This window comes from Mirounga leonina, unplaced genomic scaffold (genome assembly GCF_011800145.1).
Source record: "Mirounga leonina isolate KUSES-001 unplaced genomic scaffold, KU_Mleo_1.0 Mir_53, whole genome shotgun sequence".
NCBI classification, from domain to species: Eukaryota; Metazoa; Chordata; class Mammalia; order Carnivora; family Phocidae; genus Mirounga; species Mirounga leonina.
In genome coordinates this window covers 20974295-21000975 of record NW_023270807.1, presented here as the reverse complement: position 1 = coordinate 21000975, position 26681 = coordinate 20974295, and the positions used below count along the sequence as shown (strand labels likewise).

The following is a 26681-nucleotide window of genomic DNA, read 5'->3' as shown; positions in this document are numbered from 1 at the left end:
ACCAGTTACTGAAGAACTAAAAGCAAACCCAAAGGCCACATCTATTGTATTCCCCCAAACCTTGTCTGGTGTGAAATGATGTTTATAAATATGTGGTTGGTGAAAGGGACAAAAACTTGGGTAAAATTAAACTTGAGTGCTTTCTCTGACTCTCAATTGTCATTGGTCTTTGGTAAAGTGATAATGAGTTATTCGTGTACATAAATCATTCACCTTTGAGTTAGATACCAACTTGACAGTATTACGTTTGGTTTTACATATTTTGCAATAAGAAACCAGCAAATTTTGCATAACTATACAGTACTGTACTTCATTTTGTATACAGTTTTGGATTTCTCTTATCCTTAGTGAGATATGATGCCTGGAAGAGTTCCACCTCTGTAAAATTAAATTTCAAATACAGCTCTACTTTAGAGAAGCATGCATGCATTTTTGTTAGATGGCTTACAAACTTTGATATAAATTCTTTCTGGACATGTGAGATGATGTGAGTAATTGATACAAGATTAGGCACTGGCCTGAAATACTGAGCAAGAACAGACCTAATTCTATTAAGAAATGCAATAGTACTTTCAGATGTCTTGTGGACACTAGCTGTAAAGAAGATTCTGAGAGTTCTAAATTAAACATGAATTATGTGAGATGGCTGAAATATATATACACACATACCCACATACCCACCAATAGCAACATAAAGATACGCATATCTCCTCCTATACTTATATATAGCTATCTTAAACATATTCAGTAATGTAGCATTTCAAAGTTAAAAAATGTGTGTGTGTGTACATATCATACTCCTATCTTTATTTTTTTTTTTAAGATTTTATTTATTTATTTGAGACACAGAGATACAGAGAGAGAGAGAGAGCATGAGCAGCGGGAGAGGCAGAGGGAGCGGGAGAAGCAGACTCCCGGCTGAGCCAGGAGCCCGATGTGGGGCTCGATCCCAGGACCCCGGGATCATGACCTGAGCCGAAGGCAGACGCTTAACCATCTGAGCCACCCAGGCGCCCCCATACTCCTATCTTTAAAAACCCATTCTATAATACTGCATCTAACTTTTATTTTTGTCCCCATAGTGAGTTGTACATAGAAACCACTTAATAAATGTTTTTATAAATAGTAAATGAATATTTTGGGTACTTCTACAAAATTGTGCTACATAGTGGGAGGAATCGAATTAATGTCAAATGTCAATAAACAGGAAACTTGTTATTAACAAGGTCAGTCATTGGTGTTGTTTTTAGTTCTTTTTAAAGGCCTCCTTCCAAGTGCCATACTCTGTAAAATCATCCTAGTCCTCAAGGCCAGATTCAGAAGTCATTTCCTCCATGCAACTTGCCCTGATTAACCTGGCCTGAAAACTTCCTTCTCCTTGAACTCTTATAATATTTTCCTAATTTCTTGAATTAGTATTTCTCACAGTCTTCCTTCTATATATTCACATAGACATCATAGCTTCTCCACTAGATTATAAGTTTTTTCTATCAAGGACTGTCTCTTAAATATACTGGTATCCTAAGCCTTTTCTAAGTGTATACTTGATAATGTTGTTTGGTTGATTCTTTAGCTTATATAAAGCTGAATATGTTCATAAGAGCTATCATTTCATAGTAATATTGACAAAAAAGGAGGTCTCCCTGTGAAATCAGAACCTGTTCAACTAGTAGACATTTATGTAATTATATTGTCTAGTAAGAAACTAAATCTCCTGTAGTCAATTACAGAAGACTTTTGTTCAAGTCAACATGTTTTATTTGACAGGAAAGCATAAACATGACTTCAGTTAATTTGTTAATAGCTTCATGAGCTTTGGCCTGTAACATCCTCCTTAGTCTACTGTGGTTTCCTAATCCAAAACATTGTGGCCTATCAAACAGCAAAATGTTTCGTGATACAGAAAAAAGTACAATGTCCTAAGATGTTTTCCATTCTATTCCTACCATCGAAAAAATGCTGATGGAGACTCCTGTTTGCCACACTAATGATATTGACCTTATCAAAATATACTTGTCCACAAGATCTGGCCCTGCCACACATCTGATGTTATTGTCTAACACTGTCTCCCTGTTCCTGCCACTTCAGTCAGTGTGGTCTCTTTACTGATCTCAACACACCAAGCATCATCCCTTTTCAAGGCATTTGTCCTGACTTGGTTCATTTTGTCTTAAACATGATTATTTCAGATGAGTACTTAAGTTCACTTTCCTACTTCATCTGAGTCTCAGCTCAAATACTCCTTTGTCAAGCAAAGTTTCTTGGAAGAATGGTGTAAATTGCCATGTCTTCCTGTCACTTGTTTCCTGAATTATTCTTACCTTGTTGTTTAACCATCTTACGTGTTTTTCTCCTCCACCAGAAAGTTGGCTCCATAAGAGCACAAATTCTGTGCATGTTATTTCCCACGACTCTATACCTGGCACCCAGAAGAACATAGGAACTCAACAAATGTTTGTGCACTGGTGGGACCAATAGTTGCCACTACAGAGCATTACCTGATGTTTTAACTTTTCTAAAGACAAAGACATAACGAGTTACATGAGTGCTAAACACTGATGTTTTTATGGTACTGAAATTTAAATGGAATATACGAAATGGCTTCTACCAAAGGAATTTGGTGAACAGTCCTTGTTTGATCTGTGAAAATAACACCTTCCTTCTTCTAAGAAACTGTTCCCCACAAGTCCAACCATGTAGTTCTTATGAGGGCGTAGAAATTGCAGCACTCTCCCTATACACACACACACACAAACACAACATATACACAACACCTCTAATAAGTATACGATATGGTGGACTCATGGCCCTAGTGCAAGAAATCTTTGACTTCAATAACTGGTCCACTGATGGACATGTGACTCAAGGTGGCTCAATAAAGATCCAAAACTTTCCCAATAGTTTCCTGGCTGGAGCCCATGAAAAAGTGCTCACTTTTCTTATATAAAATCCTGTGACCTTTGGCATAGCAGACATGAAAAAATCCACACAGGAAAGAAATGATGAGAAGGGGGTGAAGACAGAGGGAAGGAGAAAGGGGAAGATGGGAGGGTGAAGAGAGAAGGAGGGAGAGAGGGAAGGAGACAGAAGGAAAGAGAAAGTTTCCAGTCTTTTCCAAGATTAGTTCCAAACTCTTTCCACAATCCACTTAAGTGAACCAATAGATTTCCCCTCTTTTTCTTCCCACCTTAGTTCAACCTAATCATCCTGATTAATATAGGACACGATATAGTAAAATTAAGAACCATATCTCCAGCAGGAGGTTTTAAGATACATGTGGGGGGAGAAATCATGTACCACAACTTATTTTTTAGTGCTTATAATAACTATTAATAAATGCAAGAAAATAACCTTAAAATGGCATTCAAGGAAGCTATTTCTGCAGGAGTCCGAGCTCATGAGATCCTGGTCTATGTCTTTCTGATTAACTAAATTGATGTAAGGCTAGAATTAAAATACTTAGAAGAGGAGGGATTGTATACTCCTAAAAAGGTCTTCCTTTAATATTTTCTCAATTTGCCTTTGGTAGGAGCTAGATAGAAGCAAATTCAGACAACTCCATGAAATGAATGCTTGGATCTTTCAGGGTCCAGCCAGAAAACAGGAGCCATGTAAGCAGCCGAATCCAGGAAATTGTGCACAGGTGACTGGAGAACCATAAAACTAAACATTAGGCAGCAAAGCAATCCAGAAATGAGCAGGTTCTGGGTTAGGGCAGGGTAACCAGGTGCCTAGGGCACACCATTTAGGGAGCACTCATTCTCAGGTGCTGATTGTACTCTGCTCTGAGAGTGAGTACCTTCTTGTAGCTTGCCCCTCAGTGCTCTCACTTTTAAGGAGGCACTCCTGATATAAGCAGGAGCAAGAAACCACCACTGTAACATCAGTGAGGCCCCTTGGCTGGACAAAGAAAGAAGACACTGTTACAGGAACCCACCATCCAGAGTCACCAGGAGGAAGTTGGAACTGTGGGCCTGTCCATGGTCAACATTTAGAGCCACTGAGGAAACAGGCTCTGCTAGACATAGCACCTGAAACAGAAAGGGGGAATATTGTAGTTTCTTCCTCCAACAGAGCCTTCTGTCGTCTGAACCAGTTGGAATCTAGCTCATGTGGGAGTTGGGGGAATGCAGGCTGCACAGGCAGTCCCCTGTGTTAAAGAACAGAAAAGGGACAGACAAGAATGACCTCTCAGAGCAAGCAGGCACTTGACCATCACAGGGCTATGCACTGTGGAAATCAGAGATGCAGGTGACAGCCTTCCTGTTGTGAAGGTTGAGTTGTCTTACTTTATTCTTGCCCAAACAGGATATTTGGCCATATCAATCCGTTTTTTCCATGGTTAATATTGTATTTTCCTACATATTTCATAGGTGATTTTTCTGTGAATGTTATCTAGCCAAGTGAGGGAATAGTACTTGGACTCAGATCTAAAAATTCCTATCTGCTTCTCTATTTTCACTTTTAACTAAGGGTGGCATTGGATTTTAGATGTTTGGAAGTATTAAAGTGTGTTACAAGTGATATGGGAGCTTTTGTAATTCTAGTGGTATTTGGCAGCCTTGCTGCAAATACCAAATATGTGTGGGTTTGACACCCTTCAGGAGCATTTTCAAGTTTTTTTTTCCCTTAAACTATGTTTTATAGGTCTTTGCTGTGTCTTTGCTTAGAATTTACCTGTTGTATTCAGATGCCAAGAAATGGACCTACCCCAGGAATGTGTTACCTCAAATCACATTAGAAGCAGCACTTCATATTTTAATGTTGTCTATGTTTATAACTTTATGACAAAATTAGATGTTACTGAGCAAGCTAAGTGAAACATGCATTTATAGACAGACAGGATTGGATGAAATTCCTAGGGGCCATCAAAACCAATAGTTTCACTCACTGTAGAAGGGATTCTTTCTACTACCTTTAGATTGTCTTTTAATAGTTTCAGTGGCAGCGAGATCATTATTTTGAGAGCTAATCAAGTTTAGGCAGCATTGAATGGCTACAGAGTTATCTCTCATAATCAAGCAAAATCTACCTCTGTCAATTTTGGAATCATATAGAGTATGTCTACTTTCTTGACCACATAATGATCTTGAACTCTGTAACTTCAAATATTATCTACCTCTGAGTTTTATCCAAGATAAATACCCGCAATTGCCTCAACCATTGCTTATATCGTATTTTCCAGATATGTTGGTTTGGTCCAAACCTGCTTCACATCCTATACATTTAAATGTGATTACACTTACTTTTGTTTTCCTACCTTCTTTCAGTTAACTGGCTTCAACTGAAGGAAAATCTATTTTGATTTCATGTGTACTCAGCTTTCTCTCTTTTCAAGTTATACTCACTGCTTAGAAAAATTAACACCATTATTACCATAAATATCTTGCGAGATACTCTGATCGATTGTGTCTTTAGAGTAAGCAAGATTCCCGGTAAGTCATTTATAAATCAGATTGGGGGCACCTGGGTGGCTCAGTCAGTTACTCATCCAACTCTTGATTTCAGCTTAGGTCATGATCTCTGGATTGTGAGATCAAGTCCTACATCCGGCTCCACACCCAGTGTTTAAGACTCTCTTTCTCTCTCCCCCCTCTCAGAAAGAAGGAAGGAAGGAAGGGAGGGAGGGAGGGAGGGAGGGAGGAGACCGAACTTGAACTATTTGAAATGAACAACAAGGATTGAGTAGTAATATTCATGTAGTGATGTAATATTGTGAAATGCTTTAAACTTCAGTTTAATGAACCTTCAGTTTAAATGCCCCAAATATCTCCTAATTAATGGCTGAATACTTATGTTAATCAGCTTAGTCATTTCCATTCAAAACTCAGTGTCTCAAATTTCCCTTGCCCTTCTTTGCCTCTTGTTCTTATTATGCTCTTACTTAGTTTGAAAGGAGTTTGAGTATCCATCCACCATTACCCAGGGATTACCTGGTCTAATGGCCAGGTTTGAGTGCCTATTATCTTTGAGGCTGCCTTAGGTCCCACTTGTCAGGCTCCTCACTTCACTTTTGCTACCCTGGCATCCCACCCAACTGGATGGGAGATTTTGAGTCTTGTACTCCCTCCAGCATACACGTTTGGAAGCAGGACCAGTCCCTGTATTCTAGGGCTCCCCTAAACCTATCTGGAACTCCTATCACCCATTCCCCCAACCACATCCCTGGTACTCAGCGGAGAGGAGGAGCTTTCAACTCAGGGACCCAGGAAGCACGTTGTCATATCTTTTTAAATTATTCCACTACCCAGTGGAGGCCAGTTCTTTGGGTTATAAGAATGCTTAACCATAAATTTGAACATTACCAAAGCTATGGATCACCCCAGATGTAAATGAGAAGAAATAGGTATGCAATGAAAGATTAAGAATTAAAGCTAGTCTTGAACAAGCAGGGATGCTTTAAGAAGCGACATGTTAAATATCCAGTTTTTTTTTTTTTTAAAGATTTTATTTATTTATTTGACAGAGAGAGACACAGCGAGAGAGGGAACAACAAACAGGAGGAGTGGAAGCGGGAGAAGCAGGCTTCCCGCCGAGCAGGGAGCCCGATGCAGGGCTTGATCCCAGGACCCTGGGATCATGACCTGAGCCAAAGGCAGACGCTTAATGACTGAGCCACCCAGGCGCCCCAAATATCCAGTTTTTTATATCTGTAATGATTTCCAAGAAACCATCTTCTACCTTTCACTAGAGTTGATTCTATATCCCATTCCAGTTAATGGATCATCTTAGTTATTAAAGCTAGAAATCACTGCTTTTGTCAATGACACCTCTTTCTTCCATTAGTATTCATTTAGACACTATTTTACCTCATAAATGTCAAATTTGTTCCTTAACAATCTTTTTCCCCTTCTGCTTCATTTTAAGTACTCATCACCAGTGACTTCATGGATTGTACTAATTTTCTAACAAGTACTTCTACTTACATATTTCTCAACCTTCTATCCATCTCAGTTATTGCTCCCCTGATAACAAAATTTGAGTAAAACAAATGCTGATGATGTCATGATTATTCATGAACCATAAGTAGCTCTTTATTTCTTAGGGAATAAATTTCATCCCCCAGAGAAAGGCATTCAGGGCCTATCATGATCTGGAACTGTACTCCTTCCACACCTCAACAGCCCCTACAATATAAGTCTCATTAAAATATTCTCAGTACATCCTTGGCCTGTTCATCATATGTGCCTTTTCTCAAGCTGTTCCGTCTCTGTAGAGTATCTTTTCCCTCACCATCCTCCACTTGTCAACATCCTTCAAGGCCCAAAGCAGAGCCAAACTATTCATCAACCTTTTCACACTGCCCCTCCTTCCTTGCTCTACTGCAAAATATAGATACTGTCTCACTGGTGTTTCTGAATAGCTCTGTTTGTAATTCTCATAGCAGCTACCACACTCTACATTATTGTTCTCTGTATTTATGAATATCTTCTCCACCAGGTCACTAACTTAATGATGTGTTAGTTACTATTCTTTGTTTCCAAGTAACAGTAGCCAACTCAAGCTACCTCAAAAAAAAAAAAGGAGACTGTTATGAGGATACAGGGATGTCCCGTGGAAACCTCTTAGAGAAGTATACACACAAGAGCAGAGATTTAGAGGTTTTTCCACCTGATCCTGCATCTCAGCTTACATCACTTACCAAATATGTAACATTATGCATGATCATATTAAATGTTCCGTGGCTCAGTTTTCTCACTTATAAAATGAAAATGATAATAATACCTACTTCCTATGATCATTGTATGGTTTAACACACCTGGCATAGCTCTAATTAAACGTTATTTCAAAAACAAAGGGAGGAAATGAAGCTGGACCTCAGAAAGATTGAGAAGCTGTCTGGAATTCAAGGGACATTTCTAATTCGATGATGCTTCCTTTTCCCTCTTACTGCAGACTCAATTTCTCTACTTTGCATTGCTCATGGAAAAAGTTTCTTGTCCATACCTCATATGCTCTACATCTCACCTTTTATTTTTTTTTAAAGATTTTATTTATTTGAGAGAGAGAGAATGAGAGACAGAGAGCACGAGAGGGAAGAGGGTCAGAGGGAGAAGCAGACCCCCCGCTGAGCAGGAGCCCAATGTGGGACTCGATCCTGGGACTCCAGGATCACGACTTGAGCCGAAGGCAGTCGCTTAACCAACTGAGCCACCCAGGCGCCCTACATCTCACCTTTTAGAAAGGTGGATTCTATCTTTGTTTCTGTTCTAAATTATGGGGGAGGAGACTGCGATTGATCCAATTTAGGTCCATCAGCTGCACTGAGGATTAATACGGAGTCACTGAACAAACAAACAGGTTCCAGGAACCCGTTTTATGAGAAGGCAGTACGAAGAGAAGGAGGTTTAGGGAGCAAACAAAGTAGGTGGTGATCCACTGAACTGTTTCATTTATTTTAGTATCCTCCTTATGCAGTTCTGTGTTTCCAATTGAATTGTATCAAGTTCACTTATTACCATGTATGGTTATACTTGCTCGCAGGACTTGCTATTGCATTCATTGTTCTTTTAGGTACATTATTTGTTCCATTCTTTCAGAAATACTTGTGAAATAACTCATCATGTTCTGAGTGCTATGCTACATGCTGAGCCTATAATGGAGTGAGACAGAGGAAGGCTCTTGCCCTCATATAGTTTGTATATATTACCTGCTATTTTGACTCCCCTCCTCTTACCAAAATTTGGTCTTCCCACTCTCCCAAGCACTCCTTGGTTTGTGAGTACTAATAACACTGTAACACCTAATTCTTTTTTTTTTTTTGTAACACCTAATTCTTATCAGGCATGACTGTGCTCTCATTCTGTAACTTTTTTTTTACTTAATATTTACTTAATATTTAGTATAGCATATTTACACTATTACATAGGCCTCCCACTAACATTAATTTGGAATTGGAAGTTATTTACCTCCTACCAGTGAAATTACAAAAACATGAAGGTCTAAATTCTAGATCCATCTCTAGAATAATGACCTCCGTGACTTTTGGTAGCCCCACTAGGAACTCCAGGGCTTAGTTCCCTTTAAATCAATTAATCAATCATAGAGAAAATTGAATAAATTTTCTAGTTGTAAAAATCTGGGATTTACAGATTCTTATTAAAAAGTCACTTCCATATGTATAGGTACATTTTTTTATTGTTTACATGGTGTTATTTATGGATCTGTCCCCTTTCCTTCCTCTTCATTATGCATCCACTTCTGTGCACACATCCAAGAGTGTGTTAAGTGGAGGGTAGGGCTGGTCCAAGAGAAGCTAGTGTCAGGGAGCTAAAAAGGACTTAACTTGTTTCTGAACTAACTCCCCGATTAACTAATTACTGTGTTTCTGAGAGTATTGATCATTTATTTCTGTGAAGACCTCAGGGTCTGTGTTCCCTTAACATATCTCTGTACCTCTGTCCATCCTACCTCAAAGGATAGTATTATCCACTAATTTCTAGCTAAACTCCATGTTTCTGCCTTAATTCCAAACTCATCTACACTCTCTAAGGTTTTTTTTCTCTGTGAATTTTCTCTTCTATGTGTGGTATCATTCTTTACTTCCATTTACTTACCTCTGTCCCTTAAGCCTTCCAAGTTACAGGTCTCAAATATCCTCCATATCTCCCCATTCATATACCCCCAATTATACCCTGGTTTTCTTCTTTATCACCACATGTCTTCTGTCTCTATACCCTTGACATATACTTGTTAAAGCCAACATTTGCTATGTGTTATGTGCCATCCTATGTGATAAGCACTTTCCATGGAAGATCCCACTGAGTCCTTAACAAGCCCATGATTCATTACTATTATATTCATCTTATAGCTGATGGGACAGAGAAGTAACATCAACATCACACAGTTAACAAGTGGCAGAACAAGTTCAAATACAAGTCTCCCTAAACTGATTTTTTAAGAACTAGGCTGTATGACCTCCATTTGTTTTTTCAGTTAATTCCCAGCTCTCCTAGTCTGGTCTCTGCTGAACCCATCAATATCAAAATTTGTCAATTTCATAAATACAGATTTTTCTCAGGTCTTACTTTCCTTATGTAGGTGAGGTATTCGTCACTGTGGTATAAGTATTTAAAGAAACTTTGGGGCACCTGGGTGGCTCAGTTGGTTAAGTGTATGACTCTTGATCTTGGCTCAGGTCATGATCTCAGGGTCATGAGATATAGCCCCACGTCAGACTCCACACTGAGCATGGAGCCTGCTTGAGATTTTTCCCTCTCCTTCTCTCCCTCCTCACACTCTCTCCCCCTCTCAAAAAAAAAAGGTATTTAGAGAAACTTTCCCTACTCTGGCTTGTGACATTGGACCTCCTCCTGAACTCCTCGTGTCTTTCACTAACTCATCTTCTTTTACCGCCAAAAGATGAGTGTTAACTAAATACTAGGATTTGAATCTCTGATATTCTTATTCCTGTCAAGTTTCTTCAGAGAAAAAGTGGAGTGAATCAAGATAATTTTTTAAATTTTAATTGCTCTAAAAGGTAACTGCCTAAAGCAAAAAAAGAACAACACTTCATGGGTATGTAAATGTATTATGGGTATATAAAAGTAAAGGTAGGGAAATTATAGCACAAAGGATGGTTGGATGGAATTGAGAATATACTATTGTAAGGTCCTTCCCTACCTGTGCCATGGAGAGTTGAAGGTAGACTTATTAAAGTTTATATTGTAAACCATAGAGTGCTAAAAAATTTAAAGAGGTAGAAATATTGTCAATAAAAGAGAAAATGGAATCATTAAAAAATAAACAAAAGATAGAAAAGAGGAAAAACAAAACAGATGGAATAGAAAATAGCTGGAAAAATGTAGATTTTAATCTATGCCATCAATTGGAATATTATTTCTAATTGGCTGATATAACTGTATACCCCAAAGCGAGTAACGGCTCAAACACATGGATATTTGTTCCTCACTGAACAGGTTTTTGTCAGTGGCTATCTCTCCTCCACATGGTAATTCATGGACCCAGGCTCTTCCCATTTCTTGGCTCACCATTCCCTAAGGCCTCATTGTCATCTGCATTTGACTATTGACAGAATTTCTGAAAAGAAATATTCTAGAAATGGCCTGCATCACTTTGCTTGCACATCACTGGCTAACCTACAGTCACAGAACCATTACATATTCATTGAAAATATTTAATGGTTTCATAATAGTCTAATATAATTTGTTAACTCTTTCCCTATTATTGGACATTTAACTTATGGCCTTTTTTTCCTATTACAAATCACGCTACAAAGAATATCTATTCTTGAACCATGAATCTATAACATTTCTAGCTATTTTCTTGGGCTAGCTTCCTAGGAAAAAACCCTTTGGACAATGATCATTTACTTTCTTGAAAGCCTCGTAGTACTACATTGTGTAGAGACTTTTCAGAAAGTTGAAAAAAGCGTCTTAAGAAAATGAAGCCTTTTGTCAACATTCTCTTCCTAATTCACACCTTGCCTCCTGACGTTATTACATGGATTAAATGAAACCATGCAAAGTGTTTAGTCATGTGCCTGGCATACAGTATTAATGAAATGTTAACAATTAAAATTTGACAGTAGCACACAGCTATTTGCATTCTTCCTCTGTCTTACACTGTTTGAAGCAGGAAATAGTGCTTATCTTCTTGGAGCCTCAGTCTTCTCATCAGTAAAATGGACATGGGTTACTACGCATTTCACCCTAACTTTGTGCGGCTTTATCATATATAAGGCCTAAGACACAGGATCTGTGACAAAACAAACATTCAATAAATGTTCACTAATAGTCTATTATTTTATTTTACTGAAATTGAGAATTCCCTTGTTATCTGTTTATCCGTTTCCTTACCCCCCCTTCTATGTACACAGTCCCATTTCTATCTCCATTTGAAATATACTAAATGAAGGTAAGAATATAATCTGTCTCATTATGTGTAGTAAGGCAAAGAAGAATGAAGCATGTAGGAAAACTTTTTCAAAGAGGAGGGAGGTTATATGAAAGTGTCACCACTAGCTTAGTTATCCCCCAACAGCAATATATATGCCTATCATCATTTACATACCAATTTTGGTATATACTTCACTTAATTAAAACACTGGGCTTAAGTCATGTATGCTAACTGTTCATTATCTGTGATTTACATGTTACATTCCCAGCACACATGAATGCAAACAGTGTTATTTCTCAGGTGGTATCATAACTCAGTATATAGTAACCCTTTAGAATGCTGGTTGAGAAGTAGCTCAAGGCAAGCTCTGGGCTTATTGGCAAGAGTGCCCTGCTCCATTAGTGTTATCTGGCCTGATCACTGGAATACAAGCAGCACCTTATGCTTGGATAATTGCAATCCTCTGTTGGAGGGTACACGGGCTTAGGAATGGCTGAGGAGACAGCTATTTCAAAAGGAGTACATTTTTAATATTTATCCCACATGAACATTTATCTTTCCCCACCCAAGTAACTTAAATCCAAAAATGGGTAACTTACACCATCAGAAACATCTCATTTTAAATTAAATCTAACATTACAGATTTTTTAAAGAAAAAGTTGATCTTAGAGGGTAAAGATGTCATTTCAAAAATTAACATATCAAAATTGTACATGTTCCTTAAGATTTTAGTATCCTCAATACCTAAAATTTGAGATTTCACTAAATATTTTTTTTTTTTAAGATTTTTATTTATTTGCGAGAGAGAGAATGAGAGACAGAGAGCATGAGAGGGAGGAGGGTCAGAGGGAGAAGCAGACTCCCTGCTGAGCAGGGAGCCTGATGTGGGACTCGATCCCGGGACTCCAGGATCATGACCTGAGCCGAAGGCAGTCGCTTAACCAACTGAGCCACCCAGGCGCCCCAGATTTCACTAAATATTTTTAAATCATGAAGATATAGGACATTATAAGCTTTGCAAAAAGATTTGACTCCTCTTAAGGATTTCTTATTTTATCTGGGAAATAAGTTCTTAACAGCACTAAGAAAAAGTCAAGATGTACTTTTCGTTAGCATATCAGCATGGTCAGGGCATTTAAGCACTACACAAAATTAATACTCCTAAGATTGTAGCACAGAATGATGTGCTCATGGTTTATCTACAATTTACCATTTTCCAGAAAAAGTGGCTACTAATATCTTATTCATTTTTCTCAGCACCTAAGTCCAAGCACATAAGTGTAGAGCTCAAGCAGACAGAGCACACGTAACTAAAGTCAAGTTTATCATTTCCTGGTTACTGGATTAATAGCTTTAATCATGAGCTTGGAGGAAGGTGGGAGCCAAGGACACCTCAACCCTTTGAGTTCTGGGTTTTAGTTTAGGGAGGACTACTAGTTCCCTTAGTTCTGAGGAAAATGGTTCCTAGCTTGATAATAGTATGCTACTTCTCAGTGACAAAATATGTAATTTTAATTTCTAATGCTGAACTCCATGAGCTACAGTACTTTGTATGGATTCCAATTGCTGGCACAAAGAATGTACTTCATAAACAGGAAGACTACAACCTGTGGTTCAGTATATTTTTTATTATTCTATACCATTAGTGAAAGTTCCTCATTATATTATTAAAAATAACTTTTTTTTTCAAAAGTGATTTATTTACATGTTTGTCATTTTGGGAGGCTGGAACACAGTGGGGTTGTAAATGCTCGACTTTAAATTGGTGGATTTTGAAGCTACATTGCCACCTTGTGGTTTCTCATCTAAAGATGCACTTTCCCTCAAAACAAATGCTTTGTTTTTCAATCTATGGTGCAAAAACCTGCTCATGTTTGAGTGTGAGCACGCGTACACACACACACACCGGGAACACACATGTGTGCACACACACCCATACCCATAGGAATGTGAAAGCATGAAAATAGTGGTTTGTGTTTGGAGACATGGGAAAGGGAGTATCTACAAATCATCTTTTAATGAAGACAATCTCTTGTATGATAAAATCATCTAAGATCCCATCTATTATCTTCAAATACATGGTATTATTTCAGTAAGTACAAAAATCGTCCCTCTATTTACCATCAAGAATAAATGTAGAAAATAAATGTTTTTCTTCCTACTCTGTCAAGAACTTGTTTACATCATAGTATGTATCATTTCCAATGGAATAGGGAAGTAGATGTAAAGAAAATATACATAGTAAAACAAAATTTTCATAGTTGCAAAGTTTCAAGGCAGCTTGTTTATTTTTTTAAAGATTTATTTATTTTGGGGAGAGAGAGCGTGAGCAAAAGCAAGCAAGTTCATAAGAGGGGGGAAGAAGGGAGCGCAGAGAGAAAGGGAGAGAGAGAATCACAAGAAGACTCCCCACTGAGCATGGAGCCCTAAGATCCTACAACCCTGAGATCATGATCTAAGCCAAAACCGAGTCAGATGCCTGACCAATTGAGCCACCTAGGTGCTCCTAAAGCAGCTTATTTAAGAATTAGATCATAGCTTAGTATATGGATAACATTATCCATTAAGATTTCTAGGGAGTAGAATTGAACATTTAATAGAGGTCAGAATTTAGGAGATACTGCATAAAAAGTGCTTTTAAAGTAGTACCATGATTTTTTTTTTTTAAAAAGAGAATTCGAAAGAGAATATTAAAACATTAATATCTTTATGTTCTCCTTCACAGGTAATATATACTTTAACTCTTCAAATTTGCTTTAAAACCACATAGTGCATAGAATTGATTCAATTAACTTGGGAATAGAGCTTACAGATAGAAAATCCCCAGGTCTACAGCTCTTCAGATTCTAGGAAATAGGGAAAGGCCATTTTCCAGGTAACCTTTCACTCAGATCATGTCTTATTTAAAGATTTTGTATGCAGATTAACCCTGCAGTCTCACACCCTAGAAAGATCACTTAGTTGCAAAATAATGATGTTAATCAAGAAAATGAGACTTGGATTCATTTATGTTCATTCTCTTTTACATAATGTTATTCTACCACAGGCGAAAGTTTACAGAAACCTTTTTTTTAAATACTTTATATATAATTAGCATTCATTGTGAAAGAATCGGAAAATAAAGACAAACAAAATTAAAATAAATTACCTGTAATCATACCACCCAGTGATCACCTCTGTTAACTGTTTTGGTCTATCATCCAAAAAAAAATTTTTTTTAAACCTTGTAGGCTTTGGTGTAGGTATCTTAAGTCTCAAGGCGAAATCTAGAAGAATGGTTCAAAACACAGTCCCTTTGTTATGACAAAAAGACACAGGAACCAACTGAAAGAGCTGCTAAAAACCAAATCTTAAACAACCTGATCCACAAAATATAATATTGGATTCTAAACCAAACTGAAAAAAAAAATGCCTTGAGTGCCTACTGATAAAAAACAATGTTTGAATAAATCGAGGAGAATATACAAATCTCCCAAATGGGAGAATTCCAAGTGATTTCTGTAGATACTCTCTACCTCTAAGTGTGAGGCGCACATAGTGACTTTTCTCCAGAGAGTACAGTCAGGAAAGTGGGGAGCAGAGGCTTCCTTACTGCAGAACCCTGACAAACACTACCTCAGCCAGGTGATCAAGGTGCTTATCAGTCATCAATCTTGTTGACAGTGTGTACCCTTAATACGATGTATTGAGAATGGCATTTCACCTCTGTGGTCTTCCTCGAAATATTTCAGAATTCTAGTCTAGCCATTAGAAAATCATTGGACAAATCCAAACTGAAGGACAGACAAGAACATTAAGTTCAAAATAAGGAAATCAGAATCATGTGTGGACATTAATACCATATCGATTATGTTCCATCAGCTGTGACAGAGTTACCATAATCATGTAAGATAATGTAACAATATGGGAAAACTAGGTGCATTATATATGGGAATGCTCTGTTCTTCACCAGCTTTCTGAAGATCTGAAGCTCTAAAATAAAAAGTTAATCAAAAAGAAAAACAAAAGGAAGTGTAATCCCCAGATTGGCAGCAAGAGCAGCATCCGTGATCTTGTGAAAAGCTCAGATTCTCAAGTCTGAGCCCAGGTCTTGTAAGGCTGACTCTGGAGATGTAGCCACAATGTATGGTTCTGATCCTGGGAATGTGAATGGCTGACCTAACGTGCTGCCCAAGATCTCTGCTTTAAGGGGCTTCTCATTTTAGCAGAAGTCATGTTACTTTTTCTCTTTAATATCCAGGAGTTGAATAATCAGATTATGCCTCTTGGTAGCTTCTGATCATCCAACTGTGCCTTTTACAAGGTATGACATGCCTGCCTCTCTTCTCCAGTCTTCTCCAATCCTCTGATCTTCAGGGTTCCTTTCAGACCCCACTGTAATCATGTCTTCAAGGACATCTCCAGCACACACACATCCCCTACCTCTGATATCCCCACATACATGACCTGTACCAATTTGCTTATTTCCAGAAACCATAAATTCCAGTGTGAACTCTCTGGAGACAAACGTGACCTTGGGCAAATTTTGTGATCCTGCTATACTTGAGTGTATTCATCTGTGATTTGGGGATGATAGGAGGATATCTACCTCATGGGGCTTGGGGGAAGATTATGGGTTACTATTCATAAGGTGTTAGGAATAATATCCAGCACTTAATGAGGACTCAGTAAATGTGAGATGATGCTATTGTTAGTAGTGGAAGTCTTGCCTCCCAAATAGCTCTTCATTTCTCCCAAAGAAGCCGGGCTGGGTACGCAAAATAGTGGCTCAGTAAAGATCAAGTGAATTGAATGGGTGAATTGAGCCTAAAACATCCTATTTCAAACGTGACCCTACCACTACCACCAGTCTTCTAAGGCACCTTGACTCTGAGTTGCAGTGTTGGAAGTATTTTGTGTTTACATAATAGTATTAGGATCAAACTAGAGAATTGGTTGGAGAATCTATACAATCTGGGAATGAATTCATCTTACTTCAAGCTTCACCCCCTACAGTCATGTGATTAACAATGAATAACACCATTTTATTTTGATCTAAGATTATTCTACTTCCTGAGATCCTTCAAGTTTCTGTTAGCCTAAAATACAAGATTAGGTAGAAAAGAAATCAGCACCCCCGGGACTGTTCTAGCAGCAGGTGAGTAAGTGAGTATGTTTGGATAACGGGTTTAGATTTTGCTTATTTGCTCTTTGGAACAGATTAAATAGAAATTCAACAATTTACATGCCATAAATAGACAAGCCCTGAGTGTTCTGGTTTGTTTTCCAGATGGGGATTAATGTGGTGGACTCGGCAGTATCCGGATTAGGTGGCTGCCCTTATGCAAAAGGTGCTTCTGGAAATGTAGCCACTGAGGATTTGATATATATGCTTAATGGCTTGGGGCTCAACACAGTAAGTCATTTAACATATTTTAATATTCATGCCTTTCAGATACAAATGGGAATGTGTCTCAGATTTGGGAAGAAATTTTAAGGTCAAAGTTTTACTACACTTTTGCTGTTTGCTAAAATGCACAGTGGGGAAAATACAATAAAAACTCTTTAGGGGGCTTTATAAAGTAACTTACTGCTGTAGCCCCATCACCAATAATGCTACCATTTCACATTTTTATAGTGCTTCATGACCTCCAAAGTACTTTTTCATGTATCATCTCATTTGATTTCACACACTGTGAATGAGTCTGTGTCTTTGCATTAGGATTGTTGTTTCTGCGCTTTTGTTTTGGATGGAGGTTTTCCTAGGAGGAAACAGAGAACTTGATTTTCTTGCAGTGACAACTTGGGCTTCTGAAAAAGAGCCTAGGGCACTATTGGAATGATCAAGAAAGAGGAGAGCTTAATACTACTTAGTACATGAGACACTGGACAGCAAGAATTGTCTCTTTAAAAAAAGTTCCTGAAAAGTTACATCCTCTATAGCATCCACCTAAATTAGCACTTTGTTTTGCCACATGTTCGTTAACATTGCTTATTAGTCTGTAAGGCAGATTTTTTTGGAGGGGAGGAGGGCAAAATATAAAAGAAAAAAGTTCACAGATGATTAGAAGTTCAAAATGTTTTCTGAGATGTAAAAGCCTCATCTGGATTACAACATGGAATTTTACCTCTCTCTCTCTCCCATCTTCTCTCTCTCACTTCACTCTACTTACATGACAGCTCCTGCAGTACCACTTGCCTGTAGTTCCCATTTCCACACCATTTTATTTCTCACCTCTACTCCTGGCTCTTGCTTCCATCACCACTAAGATGGCCTTATTCCCCATCCTCGATTTCACCTGGAGACTGAGCTGCACCCACCCCCAAAAGTCTTCTAGTGTCTCCCTGCCTAACCTCATATTGTTGGGTTCCTCCCTTAGGACTTCCATGCCAACCTGTGTGCTTCTACCTCTAAACCTACCCTGAGGTTGTATCAGGATCTTATTTCTGTGTCTAGCTTTCCCTGCAGCCAACGAGAAATTATTACAGCTATGCTCATTACATAGAAATGTTCAATCACATTCACTAGGAGATGGGTATCTCTTGGGATAAACACCAAAAGCTATTGCCCATCTTTCGTGGTTAGGAGTACCTATTATTTCATTTACAGTAGCTTAATCATTTCTGGTAGAAATGTATGGCCATGATAAAAACTGAGGCAAATTAGATTCTTTCTTGGAGATTTAGATGACTGAATTGAACCCAGCTGATGCTATGATGCATCTTATGTATCAGGTCATGTTCTAGAACTTGAGGGCTGAAATGCAAATAAACCATGGCTTCATTCCTAAGCATTCAAAATTTAAGGAGAGAATTGTTACATGGGGTTGGAGCTACAATTCAACCACCTACCTAGGCTAAAAAGCCAAGATTCTCTGTAGGATCTAGTGTTACTATGGTTCCCATGCCATATCACTTACCAAGAGTCACTAATTTGACTTATAAGATATTTTGGTTGTTTGTTCTTTAATATCCTTGCTATAGCTATGTCAGCATAATTCCTTAGCTCTTTCCTGGGTATTCATCCTCCACACTGGTGTGCAGACTTCTGACTTGCTTTTAAATTCATCTTCCATGCTATCATCAGAGAATTTCATCCAAAATACAAATATGAATATGCCTTGTTTCCGCTTGAGTTCTCTTTTTTTTTAAGATTTTATTTATTTATTCATGAGAGAGAGAGAGAGAGAGAGAGAGAGAGGCAGAGGGAGAAGCAGGCTCCCAAGGAGCAGGGAACCTGATGCGGGACTCGATTCCAGGACCCTGGGACCATGACCTGAGCCGAAGGCAGACGCTTAACCATCTGAGCCACCCAGGTGCCCTCCGCTTGAGTTCTCATCAGTGGATTCTCATTTCCTGTAAAGCAAAGCTGTGTTCTTGTACCCAATATGGCCTCTTCATGCCTTTTCAGGTCATCTCTGCCCATCATTCTACATATACAGCATGGCATTTTTTTTTTTTTTTTTTTTAGAAGTTTTGTACTGTTCTTCTGGCTGCAGTGCCCCCTCTGTCCTCTTTCTCAATGACTCATACTCCCCAAGTAAGACTCGGGTCAGAATGTACCCTTCCTCACACCCTTTCCTGACACACTCCTCTCTATTTTCTTTTCCTCAATGGGTTTACTGCCCCACCCTCGCCCTCATAATCACCTGAGCATATCTCTATTAGTGACTTTAATTATAATACGGGACTCCTCTCAACAGGGGTCCATATTGCCTGCTTGACACTAAACAGCCTGAGGACAGAAGCCTTATTTTACACGAAGTTCTTGAAAACTCAGAACATATCATAGTACATGAGACATATTTAAGCACCTGACAAATGATTCAATAATAAAGGCAATATTATTTTATAATGATATCTGTTAGGTAAAATGATAGAGAAAGGCCAAAATGAATTTTTTTGTGTAAAATGTCAGCAAATCCCATTACATACTTATTATCAATGGAATTCTTGGAAAGCAAAGAACACTGGTGACTAAGATCTGTCTATAATCCCTTGCTGGGTGTAATTCAAAAGTGATAGACACATGTAGCTAGTTATTCATAAAACTTAAATAGCACTCCATTTAGGATGTCAAATAAAATGTGCCTAACATATTCTACCTAAAGCCATTCCCAGGACAAGACAATCTCAAACCAAAGCAAATGTTGATAACCGAAGAACAACTTTATAGCAAAAAGACAAAGAGAATCATTTATAAGTATCATTTTACAGAATAATTTTCTTGATCATTCTTAAAAAGAGAGAAGTAAACTACAAAGGAAACGTTGCTCTAAAAGTTTCTAGAGAGAATTGACTGTATTAAAACGATGATCTCATGATCACTGTTATGAAAAGGGCCTATATTTATATTTGTCTCTCTTAAGAAAATGACAGACTTACATAAATATTAAGAACTACTTAATAGCAAGGAAGCCTGAGTCTGTTCAATTTTAAGTCCACATTGTTTCTAGTCCATGTTAAGACATAGGAGTTTATGAAATGCTACCTGAGGGCAAATCTCTGGGTAATCCACCTAATGCTCTACCTCCCCTATAGTGACAGATGAGGTGCTGGGTGAAGACCTTGATGGGGATCTTTTGTTACACCAAGCCCAAGAAATGAGGAGCATGCCCTGAACTTGGCCTTCATACCCAACCACCTACCTGTCACTCATGGATTTACCTAAGCCTTTGTTGATCCTGTTTATGCTTTCAAACAGTTCAGCTTCTCAGGAAAACAAGTTCCAGATGTGTACTAAATACTACTTCATTTTGTTTGACCTATAACTATTTCCTTCAATATCATACTGATAGTGTTTCTGAGTATCGTTAAAATTATATAGTTACTTTTCCTGCATTGCTCATACGTTTATCAAGTTGTTTATATAGTAAAAAGGTTTTTTCTTAAGTCCTTATCTATGAACTCCTCCAAACCATACTAATTTTAACTGCCCTCCACTGGTATTTTGTAGATTGTTCCTAGTTCTGTTATTGTCTTGCCTAGAATTTAGATACTACCCTGAATTACACTGACTTTTTTCAGGGATAGATAGCCTATAATTTTATATGAGTCAGATTCAAGATATGCTTTAATAAAACAAAAATCCAAAATGCTGATTATGTGATTCATGAAGAAGACAAATGTTACTCTCAAATCAACAATGAGTAACATTTTGTTAAGTAATTTCAGATTGTTAATTAACTACTAATAAAATGAAAAGAAATCTGTTTTGTCTTCTTTCTCCCTCCCTAATCCACCCCTTCTTTCCCTTAACAGGGTGTGAATCTTTACAAAGTGATGGAAGCTGGTGACTTTATTTGCAAAGCTGTGAATAAAACCACAAACTCTAAAGTAGCACAAGCCTCCTTCAATGCTTGACTTGAATGAACTTGTGACTCAAGGCTGGGAAGATCCATTTCAGCTACAGATACTTATCTGAAATTCATTACTGTCAACTTGTTCTGAAATGTGAAGTGATAGACAAGAGTGGGAAAATATAATTTTAAAGAGTATTACCGGATAGATTACAAAATCAGTGGAAAGCAATACCAATCATTGGTAAATTGCAAGCTGAAACTAAATAATATGATTTGTAGACATGCTTTTGAATTTGGAGAAAAGTCTACTCTTTTGCTCTTATAGAAATAACTTTTTAATTTAGTAGATGTGAAAATTGACTTCAGATTTCCCTAAGTATCAAATGCTGTGTTAATACTTAATCAAGCTGGCTTAGCACAGTATACATATTGTCAGTAGTTTATGAGCTCCCGCATAGTGTACAAAGTGTGTGGCCTTGATATTATGCATTATGCCTCTGCATCTCAACTTACCATTTGCCAAGTCAGTTAAATTATGGCCCAAGCGCCAAATCTCCATCTGACCGTACATAATTTTTAGCAATAGAACTTTTATATTTCTAGCATGGCTAACATCTGTTAACTATTTCAATGACTTTATCTTGTTCCAAGAGGCTGTGGTCAATGGCAAGATGCCATATCCTGGAAACATTATGATCTCCCATGTTTGTTATATGTATCCAGTTTACCATATTTTCTCTTTCATCAATTTTGGTAAAAACCAGGATGGTGTTACTCAACTATTGAAAAATATAAGGTCCGACTTTCATCTCAATGTTTCAGTTGTAATGCTAAGAATAGATTGATACATATATTATAATCCACTTTGATAATTCTCAGATCACACCCAAATTGCCAAAGGAAAGGTCACTGTGATCCTAAGAATATTAAGGCAGTTTTTAATTCATGGAAAACAAAAAACAAAAACAAAACTGTTTTCCATTGATTCAGGGTACTTTGATTAAATCACTTTTTTTGGTTGATTTCATGGTTATTTTTAACATTGAAATGACTGAAATTTTATCTCTTGTAATAGAAAGCATTGCTAGAAATAACAAAAAGTAATATATCAAAGTTGAGAAGAGGAGCAGGAAGACTATGTTAAAAAACATTTCTGTAACCTAGGCAAATCATATGGGGACAGAATTATTAAATGCAGGTCTGTACCATCAGTTCTATTATTTATGTAGCCTTCTCTAGTAATACTTAGTGATCTTATCTTTGAATAAATTTGAATTTAACTTGAAATATGAAAGGATCATTGTGGACTGTCTATTAAATATTCATCACAACTATTGAAATAAAAAGAAATTCAAGAAAACATGAGAAGTACTGATTACAACTGAGTTAACTTTAAAGATATTCATAGTAAGAATCACGAGGGAAGCATATTGGTAATTGACAAAACCACAATAAATTCCCACGGAAGAGGCTAACTCATCAGGTTGTGATGGGTGTTGGAGCAGGAGCTTGTTATCCTGAGTCCTGAGTAAATCTTTGCATTTGGATTCATGTTGGCAGGGGGGCAGTGCAGGGAGCAAACAAAATCACAGCTCTTCATGGATCTACCTGTTATATCTCCCTGTGGGTCTTTCTTCAAGAATCAGCCCTGTGCACTGGGGCAGTAATGGGATACCTGCCCTAGTGTGCACAGTAGGATATGTACCCCATCTTCTGAGGCGACTAGGTTTTCCTCTCTTATGGAACTGTGAGGTTCTTAGTTTTGAGCTATTTGGAAAAGGATCTGTTGGTGCAAACTACTTATAGAAACAGCCAGGATTTGCTGTTTTGAAATACAAACCATGGACTCTCCAGAGGCAGAGCAAGTAATCTGAAACTCCGGGTGCAGGTTGGCACACACTTAGAGCACATCTCAGTCTACAGATTCATTTTCGAGAATATCTCAATGTTTCCTATTCATACTCACTACAAGAAAGTTCGTGTTTTAGTTATTTGTTATCCTTTCCCCACCCAAACCATCTAAAACTTTCTGCTAGATTGGAGTTTCATTTCTGGTTTGGGGGGGGTGGGAATCACTAAACCACATAAAACTACCTGAAGTCCACAGGCAGAATCCCCCCAAAGCCATATTTCAACTAACCAGGAAAACTTGGAATCACTGTAGGACCCACCCCAACAACCCACACATAAACCCATACCAGAGTTAGCCTTGGGGAAAGGCTTACGAACGGCAAAGCAACTATGAACTTTACTAAAATACTTACCAAAACAATCTTTTATGGCATCCGCCCTTAAGGAAAATAACCTATGTTCTAGAATATGTAACATGTTTTATCACATGTTTATGTTGATGACCTATTATAGATTAAAACTAAGATGAAGTCCTCTGAAAACCACAAATTTTCTAAGTTCCGGATTCATGAAATTCACCAAGCAAATCAATGGTAACTGACTAGGACTTTCTGAGAAAATGCAGGATGCCCTTTTATGTTATTCTGATTACTATAACATTTACTTCCTTCTTAGCTGCACTTATATGGCTATTCATTTCTATATATGTGCATCCCATACCTCCAAAATGATCAACTCCAGATATAAGAGTGACAGCTTATACAACATTGAATAAGTTAGCCACAAATATCAGCCTTATCAGAATTGTCAAGAAGAGATAAAATGAAGACCTGGGCACCAGCCAGAAATCTGAATTGAAGTAACAGGCAAGTGAGGAATTGCTGTGAATACCAGTAACTATTTGCAAATTGCTTTTGTGGGCTAGGAGATATAAGTTTTGTACCATATAGGGTAGACCCAGAAGTTAAAAGAACAGTTTTGGAGACAGGGAAAAAGGGAGGATCCTGGGCAAGGGAGGGAGGCAGAGAGGAAAGGTTCAGTAATGGAGGGGGAGGGGGTAGAAAGGTGGGAGAAAAGGGCAGGAGAGGGGTGAGAAGCTATTGTCTGCCTTGAGCAGCTCAAAAGAAGGTACATTCTGCTATGGTGGAGTCCATCAGTTAGGCTGCTATAAATTGCAAATAAAAAGCTTAACTTGATAGGCTTCAGCAAGAAAAATTCTCTTCAGTATTTCAGAAATACTGCTTTTCCACCATCACTTAATTCAGTAGCTCAATATGTTCCAAATGAAAAGTTTCTCTGCATTATCTTCTTTTTTGTCTCAGGGTATTGGCTCACCATCAGGCTCCCGCTCCCCAGGGTCATAAGATGGTAGGTACACTTCCCAGCCTCACATTCCACACAAAGCTCAGCAGCTGTGGAGGGTTTTATTCTAATTTTTTTTTTTAATCAGTGAAGAATATCTTCCCACCCCCATCCCAAACTCCTCATGTTTCCTTGAGAAGAACATTACATGCCCCTTCCTTAAACAGTAACTTAAGAGGGGAATAAACCATTAGGATAGACCAACTAAGGTCACTGGTGACCTTGAACAGATCAGTGAAGTGGAGGAAAAAAACCTGACGAGAGCACATTTTATGATCAAATGGTGGGGAATTGAGGCAGTTAAGTTAACCCTAAGGAAAGACCATATTTAGCTTCTCTGAGACAGGAGTAAAGGATGGAAACAGGAGAAGGTTTAAAGCTGAGGGGTATGCATTTAAGGGGAAAGTAGGTGATCCTGCTAATTTTTTCCATGAAGATAGGAAGTGCGGTCTTCAAGCATTAGTAGGGGGTGAAGTGAGGGCTGGAGAGGAATGGTAAATCTTGAAACCCACCTAGAGCTGTATTAGAATTTATCTTACTCCATCCAAGTTTTCCAGGGGCTGTTGTATGCTAAGTTCATGTGTAAGTATCTATCCTCATGCTACCTTTACCACTCTGTTTGACATTCCACCTCCTGGAAGCACTTCTTGGTTCCTAGGGACCACTCTATGCATGTCCCATCACCTCTCTGGTCCCATGTCCTCTACCTCTGGTATTTTGGTCTCCTCCTTCTCTCCTTTGTGCTTAACTACATACCACAAACAAAAATTGTCCTACGACTCAAAATGTATTCCACAGCCAGCAGGATTACCATTGCTTGGGACCTTTGGAGAAATAGTCTCTAAAGCTCCATCCCAGGACTCATATGCTCGCTTAAGTTTGAGAAGCACCTACCTGTTTGATACCTCCTTTTGGGTATCTAAAGGGCATCTAAAACTTTGTGTATTCAAAATACCTTTACCAGTTACCCCTCATGCATTGTGCTGTACCCCAAGGTCTTTGCTCCTCAAACAAGCCAGATTCAGACCCACCTCAGGTCCTGTGCATTGGTTATTCTCTCTGCCTGGAATGCTTTCCCTGGCTCTTAGCCTGGCTCCTCCTTGTCTGTCATTCAGGTTCAGCACAGATCTCACGTCTTTAGTAAGTCTTTGTGGACAACCCAGTCTAAAGAAAGGCCTCAATTACTTTCTCTCACATTAACTTGTTTAACTTTTATTATAGAATTTTTAACTCTTTGTATATTTAGTTGTTTATGTTCTTTCTTTCCCCAACAAAATAAATGCTCCATGAGAACAAGGATTTTGCTATACCTTCTTTAATTTTACTTCCTCAGTACTCAGAACATATTGCTCAGCCCTGGAACTGTAGCTGTCTAGTAAATGTTACTGAGAAGGAAAAATAAAAAAGAAATGAGTTTAAATCAGACATTTGGGAATTTAAGGATATATTTCTTAACTTTTTCCTGAGCCCATAGTCATTCTTTACGATTTGTCTTACAACGGTTTGACAGCAAAGCTTCTTGAAAATCCTTAAAATCTATGTTGAATGACTGAACTCAAGAATGGATACATATATACACCAAAAAGTTTAAGAAATATTAGAGAAACTAATTTGTCAGAGAAACAAATATCTTTTAAGCAGGAATTAAACCATCAAGATTGGTACAAATGTGATATTATTAAAAACCTTCCTGAGATGGAAGAAAGGCATTAGCTACCTTAAGAAGTGCTTATAGTTCCTGTGTATCTATCTCGGTGGGCGCGTGTGTATCTTGGTGTGCGCGTGTGTGTATCCCTCTGTGCCGTGTATCTCGGTGTGCCCTGTGTGTGTCTCGCTGTGTGTGTGTCTCGCTGTGTGTGTGTCTCGCTGTGTGTGTGTCTCGCTGTGTGTGTGTCTCGCTGTGTGTGTGTGTGTCTGTCTCTATGTGTGTCTCTCGCTGTGTGTCTCTCTCACTCTGTGTTTCGATCACTCGCTCTCTGTATATTTCTCGTTCTCTCTCTGCCTGTGTGTACCTCTCTCTCTCCCCACCCCCGCCCCGTATCTCCCTCTCTCTCCCCGTAGCCCTCGCCCTCCCCATCTCTCGCCCTCCCCATCTCTCTCTCTCTCTCGCCCTCCCCATCTCTCTCTCTCTCTCTCTCTCGCCCTCCCCATCTCTCTCTCTCTCTCTCTCGCCCTCCCCCTCTCTCTCTCTCTCTCTCTCCCCCCCCCCCTCTCTCTCTCTCTCTCTCGCCCTCCCCATCTCTCTCTCTCTCTCTCTCGCCCTCCCCATCTCTCTCTCTCTCTCTCGCCCTCCCCATCTCTCTCTCTCTCTCTCTCGCCCTCCCCATC

General features: G+C 38.5%; 1 protein-coding gene across 1 annotated transcript in view; it reads left to right on the top strand.

Moving 5' to 3' along the window:
- Positions 1-21916, top strand: part of HMGCLL1 (3-hydroxymethyl-3-methylglutaryl-CoA lyase like 1) — a 184044-nt gene extending 162128 nt beyond the window's left edge. Inside the window, exons 8-9 of the mRNA XM_034990447.1 lie at positions 17129-17254; positions 21100-21916. Coding sequence (XP_034846338.1) covers positions 17129-17254; positions 21100-21201 — 228 coding nt within the window. The 3' untranslated portion in view covers positions 21202-21916. The remainder of the gene's footprint in view (positions 1-17128; positions 17255-21099) is intronic.
- The last annotated feature ends 4765 nt before the right edge of the window (positions 21917-26681 follow it).